Genomic DNA, 8,422 nt, shown 5'->3' with positions numbered 1-8,422 from the left:
TGACACACACATATATATATATATGTATGTATATATATATATATATATATATATATATATATATATATATATATATATATATATATATATATATATATATATATATATATATACATATGCACAGTCATGTGAAAAAGTAAGTACACCCCTTGAAAAGTTTTGACTTTTTCAACATATTTCAACATACAGCTATTTTATCTTCATTTCAACAATATTGATAGATAAATGTGATATAATATAACAAATATCATGAAACATTTACATTTTGTAGTCCATTGTATAATTTAAATAAACATAAATGCAATTTTTGCATGTGGAAAAAGTAAGTACATCCTTGGCTCTAATAGGTGGTATTGCCCCCTTTGGCAGAAACAACCTCAAGTAGGCGTTTCTTATAACTGTCTACTGACATCTGACATCGACTGGGACATTTTTGCCCACTCCTCCATGCAGAATTCTTTCAGCTGTGCGATGTTTGAGGGGTTTCTTGCACTTTAGCTCGTTTCAAATCCCCCCACAACATCTCGATGGGATTTAGATCTGGGTTTTGACTTGGCCATTCCAGAACCCTCCATTTCTTTCTTTTCTGCCATTCCTTCGTGGATTTACTGGGATGTTTAGGGTCATTGTCATGTTGCAAGATGCATCTTCGTTTGAGCTTCAACTTTCCGACAGATGGCCTCACATTATCCTCAAGCACCCTCTGGTACAATGAAGAATTCATAGTGGATTCTATGATGGTGAGCTGCCCAGGCCCTGATGCAACAAAGCTGCCCCAGACCATAATATTTCCACCACCATGCTTTACAGTTGGTATCAGGTTCTTGTGGTCATATGCTGTCTTTGGTTTTCGCCAAACATGTCTTCTGGTACTGTGGCCAAATAGCTCTACCTTTGACTCATCTGTCCAGAGCACATTGTTCCAGAAGTGCTGGTCTTTGCCTCGGTTTGCATTGGCAAACTTTAGTCTTGCCCTGATGTTCTTTCTGGACAGCAAAGGTTTCCTCCTGGCACACCTCCCATGCAGATCAAATTTGTGCAGCCTCTTTCTGTTGGTAGACTCGTACACTTTGACATCAACAGTGGCAAGAGCTACCTGTAGGTCCCGTGATGACATTCTGGGGTTCTTAGAGACTTCTTTCAGCATCTTGCGGTCTGCTCTCGGGCTGAACTTGCTGGGGCGGCCTGGCCTGAACAAGTTTGCAGTTTGGAATCTTCTCCACTTGTATATGATCTTCCGGACAGTCGATTGATTGATTTCAAATTGTTTGGAGATCTTTTTAAATCCCTTCCCAGCCTCGTAGGCATCTATAACCTTCTTTCTGAAGGCCTCAGAGAGCTCTTTTGATCTAGGCATGGTGATGCCGCACACTTCAACAACAAAAGCAAACCAAACGAAATGTCTGAGGTTTAAATAAGACAGGTTCCTCCAAGATCCTCTCTAACGATGTTCTAATCATTTGCACCTGAGCTGGTGCACATGATTCTAATTTTAGGTATTTGAAGTAGTGATAAATGTAGGGGTGTACTTACTTTTTCCACATGCGAAATTTGCATTTATGTTTATTTAAATTATACAATGGACTACAAAATGTAAATGTTTCATGATATTTGTTATATTATATCACCTTTATCTATCAATATTGTTGAAATGAAGATCAAATAGCTGTATGTTGAAATATGTTGAAAAGTCAAAACTTTACATGGGGTGTACTTACTTTTTCACGTGGCTGTATATAAATAAATAAATATATATATATATATATATATATATATATATATATATATATATATATATATATATATATATATATATATATCATACAGCATATATATATATATTGTTGCGGATCCTGGGTTCGTCGACGTACTAAGGGGGTTTAGGCCCTGCTCCCCCTCGAACTCCGGGTCCACTGAGGCTGCTGACCACAACTCCTAAACTCGTGGTCGACGGATTGCTAGGCAATTCCAGCCGCCGAGCCCGCAGCTGTGCGTGGAAGGGTTAACGGTCACAACCCGATTACCTTCGGACACACGCAGCTGTGAGAACGGGGACTGAACTCCACATGAGTCACACTGATTCCTGACGCCCGAGCAGTTGTGCGTCGCGTAACCCGTGCCGTTACAATATCGAACCCGATCGAGCGGTTTTAATTTGGGCGATGCGAGGTCAATAGATGGGAAAGGACAATGACGGCCAGGTTGGAATTACCAAACACCGTATTTATTCACAGTATGTACAGAACACGGACAAAGCGAAGAACCTTAACAGTCTTACCTATGGTCCCAGACAAGGGCCCTCATTCGTTCGGGGAAGGGGGGGGGGGGGGGGGGGGGGAGAGTGTAATGCACAGGGAAACGCAGCTGCTTCGTGCAGCTTGCCCGGATGGGCTCGGTCGTGCGGTTCGTGCGAATTTGCTTGGTGGACGAAAGCCCCAGGAATCGCTCCAACCCCAGGCGCCAACAGCCGGGGATGATCGTGGCAGGGATGACGATCAATGACGTACACGTACCTGGAGCAGTAACCAGAGGAGTGTTCAGTATAGCAGGAGCCCAGCGAGAGAGAGACAGAGTGTGTTCTGGGCCAGGTTTTTATAACCCCCTGAACCCCTTCCCGAATGTACCATGGGTCTCAATTGGCCGCCGGGGGTTACGTGACGTGACAGCCCCTCATTGGCCACCCTCGGCCACTACCTTTAGCTCCCTTTGGTTGCTCACTGCTCCTCCTCCCAGGAATGTCTCATTCCTCCTTCAGGGAAGGTTTTATTCCTCCTTCGGGCCTGCAGGGCCTAGTTCGTCCCATGACGAGGCACATTAGGCCTCAACGAGGCCTACAGTCATCCTGCCTGACTCGACGCATATTTGGTCTTTATGACTAAACACTGGAAAGGGCCTATGCTTTACATTTAATAAGAAATAACTAACTATAGGAGGCTACATGTTGTGGTGTAACTAACTATAGGGGGGTTGCCTTTATTCACAAAACTGCAACAATATAATTTATGTCAGTGGATGATTGTATTTTTACCCATACCAGAGGAGAGGGTTTTGCATTTGTGTCCGTTTGTTTGCCTGTTTGTCTGTCTGTCTGTCTGTCTGTCTGCCTGTCTGTTTGTTTGTCCGCACAGAACGTGAGTATGCTTTTTCTCTGAAATTGTGAGTATGCCAAGAAATTTTCACCATAGGTGCGCCTCCTCCTGCAGAATTTTATAATGATAATTAGGATGTCATAGGTCACGAGGTAGGGCGCCATCTTGGAAAAACCGAAAAACTTTGCACCTCTATATCTCTGAAAACACTCCATTGTCAAGTACTCCCCATGGAGGAACAAGATATATTCATGATGATTTCATCATGAATGTCTTCATTATGACATCATAATTACACAAGTAGAACACTTGATCCAATAAGTTTGAAATTTCTTGAGCATGGACTACACAAAAATCGCATAGGTGAATTAAATTGATGACGTCATCGGTCACATGGTTCGGCAGTCATATTGGATTGAACATAAATCTAGGTCGTCAACAAAGCACACAAACACAGCAGCTAATACCACACGAAATACACCACACAAACAAGTCCTGCCGAGGGTTTGCTATGTCTGATTGCTCTTTCCTGCTTATTACTTGCAAAATCGAAGATTTTTCAAGTATATTGGTTGGTCTTGTGCATTATTCTATCTATCTATGTGTCTGTCTGTTTGTATGTCTGTCAATCGCCTACAGGTCACAATTTGAAATCGATCTATTGATTTTGAGGTCAAAGATCAAAGGTCATCTTGAGGTGAAATTTCTAAAATTGTCATTTTTCATCCGATTGACTTGAAAATTGAACAGCATTTGCATATCGAGTCACTAAATTGGGAAACCAACTATTTTGAGGTCAAAACGTCAAAGGTCAACTCTAGGTCAAACTTCCAAAATCATCAATTTTGATCTGAAAAACCATCAATTTTCATCCGATTGACTTGGAAATTAAGCAGCAATTGCAGAGTGCCTCACTGAATTGGGAAACCAACTATTTTGAGGTTAAAATGTCAAAGGTCAACTCAAGCTCAAACTTCTAAAATCATCCATTTTTATCTGAAAAATCATCATTTTTCATCCTATGAATGAATATGATGAGGTGGAGAATGAAACAGCAATTGCATAGTGCATCACTGAATTGGGAAAGCAATTATTTTTTTTGGTCAACACAAGGTCAAACTTCTAATGTCATCAATTTTCATCTGAAAAATAATAAATTTGGATCCGATTGACCCAAGCTTTAATTGAGATCATCAATTTTAGTTTTAATGAAATGGACAATTTGATGTATCCATGGAAGCTTTTTTTTGGAGATGGGGAGGGTGTGGATTTTACAAGTATGACGTCTTCTTGTTTTAGTTATTGTTCGGGTTAAAATGGAATATCTTAGTTGCAGATGAAAATGTACCTTGTTGCTTATTATGAAATTTCCACATTCCATGCACATATGCTACGACTATTGTTATGACATCCGTCTTTATACGTATGTAGGTCTTTATGCATTTCTGCTATTTATCTATTAAGGGGGAAAAAAATCTTAAGATAAATGCATAACAATAGTATCCAGTGCTGTGGAGGGAGGGGTCATGCTCCAAAGAACCTCTCTCTAGTTTTGTCACCCGTCGCACCACCACATCCTTTTGTCCACAAACTGCTGTAGCCTGCCTGATTACATCACAGTTCACTAAGAATGTTAAGTTGCCTATTATTTTAGACATTGTTAACATCCTCTACACTTCATTGAAATTCTTTATTTTAATGATGAGGTTGTGAAACATTGCAATTGCACCCACAAGTTTATCACCATTCCTGGTATGTGTTGTGTTTGCATGCACCGGCAGGCACAATGGGACGGGATCACAGGCCACATTGCTTTCAACCAAAGCAGTGGCTTGCGCACGGATTTTGCGCTGGATGTCATCAGCCTTAAGGAGGAAGGGCTAGAAAAGGTGCCATGTTTCTCTCTTTGTTTGTGTCTGTCCTTGGCAAAACACTGGTGTTGATAGAAACCTTTACAAATCAATTCCATGGTCATTCCCCTTGGATCTCTCTCTCTCTCTCTCTCTCTCTCTCTCTCTCTCTCACTCTCTCTCACTCTCACTCTCACTCTCACTCTCACTCTCTCTCTCTCTCTCACTTTTTTCATCTTCATCTGCATAGTACTGGGTTATGTATGTTAAACTCGGGCATGCCATCTGCCGGCATTAGTTGTGGGCTGTTAAAGTCCCATGATGTCCTTCGCGAAGAGTAGGCAAGCTATCGCCAGCACCCCAAACAAATCACAAATTCCTGCCCTCACCGAAAGAGGGAATTGCATCAGCGGCACCAACCTGCCTTCAGGCAATTATGCTACTTGCAGCCATATGTTGCATAAGAAATAAGAAAAAGAAGAAGAAGAACTGTGTTGCTAGTGGCTGAAACCCTGTTGATGTTTATTCAGAAAACGTTTTAAAGTTCTAACCCATATATATGTGTGTGTATATATATATATATATATATACTGTATATAGATATGATCAAATATATTATATATATATATATAGTATATATATATATATATATATATATATATATATATATATATATATATATATATATATATATATATATATATATATATATATGTATGTATATGTATGTATATCAAATATATATTGTTATGTATATCAAATATATTGTTACGGTCCGCGGTTAAGGATGTTGGTTTGCCGAGCGGAGGCACCGCGGCCGAACAGTTTTCCCCGACTAAACCCGATTCCCAAACGTTGGCCGTATCGCGCCACAGATATTCAATATGGAAAACTCTAAAGCGACCGAATGTAAAGAGGAAGAAGAAGACGTACAGAAGAGTAACGGGATTTATTATTTACACACACAAGCAAAAGGAGCAGTCACGGTTATGTACAGGGAACATTGAAAATGCAGGTGACACAGTGAAAATTACTAGCTTATCCTATGCAGTCTTAATTTATTCCCAGGGACAAAACAAACAGAACAAACTCACGTACACTAATGGGGAAATTGCAGGCAGGATTGGCTGGAAGGAGGTGTGTGGCTGGAGCTTGATCCCGCACGGGACGTCGAGCTGGACCTCGACGGCCGCTGATGCCACCGATCCTGTCGTGTGTGCGGGATCACGGGTCGGAGCTGCTTGGTGGAGCCGACGCGCTGGTGGGGGGGGGGGGTCTGGCGTGACGGGTTCTCTCCTCTCTCTTTCTTGGTCCAACCACTCTTTCTCTCTCTCTCTTGGTCCAACTCTTCCTCTTGGTTCAATCACTCCTCACCACCGACAACTCAACGCAACCACTGACCACTCAACGCAACCACTGACCACCACTGACGACCAACCCAGCTCTTTCCCAAAACCATACACTCAGCTCTGCTCTTGTCATGGACCTCTTTTCATGGACCTCCTCGCAACTTCTTGCACGCGCGCCTTTATAGCGCCTCCGGCGATTAAGCCGCCGGCTTTTAGGACACGCCCATCGGTGTGCTCACCTCGGCCCTGGTTGGTCGCGCGACCCTTTGGCTCCGCCCTTGATGACGACGGGCGGGCACGCCTTTCTTCCCCAACCCGAGCACATGTTCAATGGCGGCTTTGGGGCGAAAACAACCCACAGCTGTAACAAACTGGCCAACTGCCCAATGCAGTTGGCAATGGAGACTTGGAGGGGATGTAATTGGCAGATTGAGGCTTGGCCATGACGAAAGGGGAAATGGAGGTTTTTGGGAATGGGAATGAAGAATGAAGGGAATCTATCTTTTTCACTTGGTGCAATGGAGTGTCATTTTAATGGAAGACAAGGCCTTACCCTACAACACATAATAAGGATATAAACTACTGAACAGGGATATTATAGTGTCCTTCAATGTATGCTTTATGGAATTAACTACCGGGACGCCCTTTTGACCTTTATACACACTGGAGCAAGGAGGGCTCAGAATAAAGCATATTTCACAACAATTTACTATATAATACAACACAATTAAAAAACACAATCCTCATTTCCGCAACAATATATATATATATATATATATATATATATATATATATATATATATATATATATATATATATATATATACACAGACTTGGCATTTAATATGGAATTTTTTTTTTTTCTTGACGGGTTTACTTTCTTAACTCAGTATATCAATCTGGTGAGTTCCTTTTACACTTTGGTGATTTATTTGTTAAAAGAACCATGTCACTGATTGTCTGTCGCAGCAAGAAGTCAACAACAGGATTATATCACAGGTGGCGTGGCAAAATGTACGGACAGGTGCATTTTATGATTGGTTTCACAGTCGGGTATACAAGGGTTTTTGCGTTCTGTATTAGTGGAAAACAACTGCTGCATGTCTCCAAAAGTTATTGCCGCTTCCTCTGGAGATGGTCCGTCAACTCGACAATGCTGTTTGTCATGGAGTGGTGGCTTTACGAAATTACGGCATGAAACAGCGTTCCATTGCTCGGCAGTATGGCATCACTCAAGGTCAGGTGTCAAAGATCCTGAAACGAAATGCTCAGAGGGGTGTCCCTACTCCAATACCGAGGCCAGGACGTCCCCGCAGAAACACAAGGAGGGATGATCGCCAGCTGCACGGGTTAGTCCGCAATGGCCATACCAAGTCAGCTAATCGGCTTAGGGCTGAGTGGCAGCAACTGACAAATGTGCCTGTATCCAGAAGGCTAGTCAACCAATGACTGATTCAAGCAGGCTATCGTGCCAGGCGTCCCCTGAGAAAGCCACGCCTGACCAGACAACACCGCCAGCGCCGATTGCAGTGGGCCAGAGAGCACCGTCAATGGCAGCCAGGACACTGGAATCACGTCATCTTCAGTGCCGAGTCTAGATTTCTGGTCTATCGTCAAGATGGCCATGTCCGAGTGCACAGACAAGTGCATCAAGCCTACAACAAAGATTGTATAGTGCCAAGAGTCCAAGCTGGAGTGGTGGGGTGACCGTTTGGGCTGCTTTTCATGCATGGGGCAAAACTGACCTGGTTGTTCTGAATGGAAACCTGAACCAGTTCAAGTACAGGGCCATTCTGGAAGAAACATTGCTTCCATTTTCTCGTGCAGCCTTTCGAGGAAACTTTGTCTTCCAAGATAACAATGCACGGCCTCATCGTGCTCGCATGATCCAACACTTTCTTGCTGACCGTGGTGTAGAGCATATGGAGTGGCCTGCCATGACCCGGATATGAATCTGATAGAGAACTTGTGGGCAGAATTAACGCGTCAAATCGACCACTTGGACCAGCAGCCGACCTCTGTGCGTGAATTGCAGCAGGCTATTGTCACTGCATGGCAAGCGATTCCTGTCCAAACCTTGGCAAATCTCGTGAACAGCATGCCTCGACGTGTACGTGCTCTCCTGAATGCTCGT

At 42.7% G+C, this 8,422-nt stretch overlaps 1 protein-coding gene across 1 annotated transcript in view; it reads left to right on the top strand.

Annotated features, from left to right (window-relative positions):
• Positions 1-8,422, top strand: part of LOC137423499 (glutamate receptor ionotropic, kainate 2) — a 469,702-nt gene that overhangs the window by 316,125 nt on the left and 145,155 nt on the right. The window contains exon 9 of the mRNA XM_078773570.1: positions 4,871-4,978. Coding sequence (XP_078629696.1) covers positions 4,871-4,978 — 108 coding nt within the window. The remainder of the gene's footprint in view (positions 1-4,870; positions 4,979-8,422) is intronic.

Source organism: Myxine glutinosa, chromosome 3 (genome assembly GCF_964187855.1).
Source record: "Myxine glutinosa chromosome 3, kmMyxGlut1.1, whole genome shotgun sequence".
Classification (NCBI taxonomy): Eukaryota; Metazoa; Chordata; class Myxini; order Myxiniformes; family Myxinidae; genus Myxine; species Myxine glutinosa.
The sequence above is the reverse complement of the archived record's forward strand: the minus strand, read 5'-3'. Positions and strand labels throughout refer to the sequence as shown.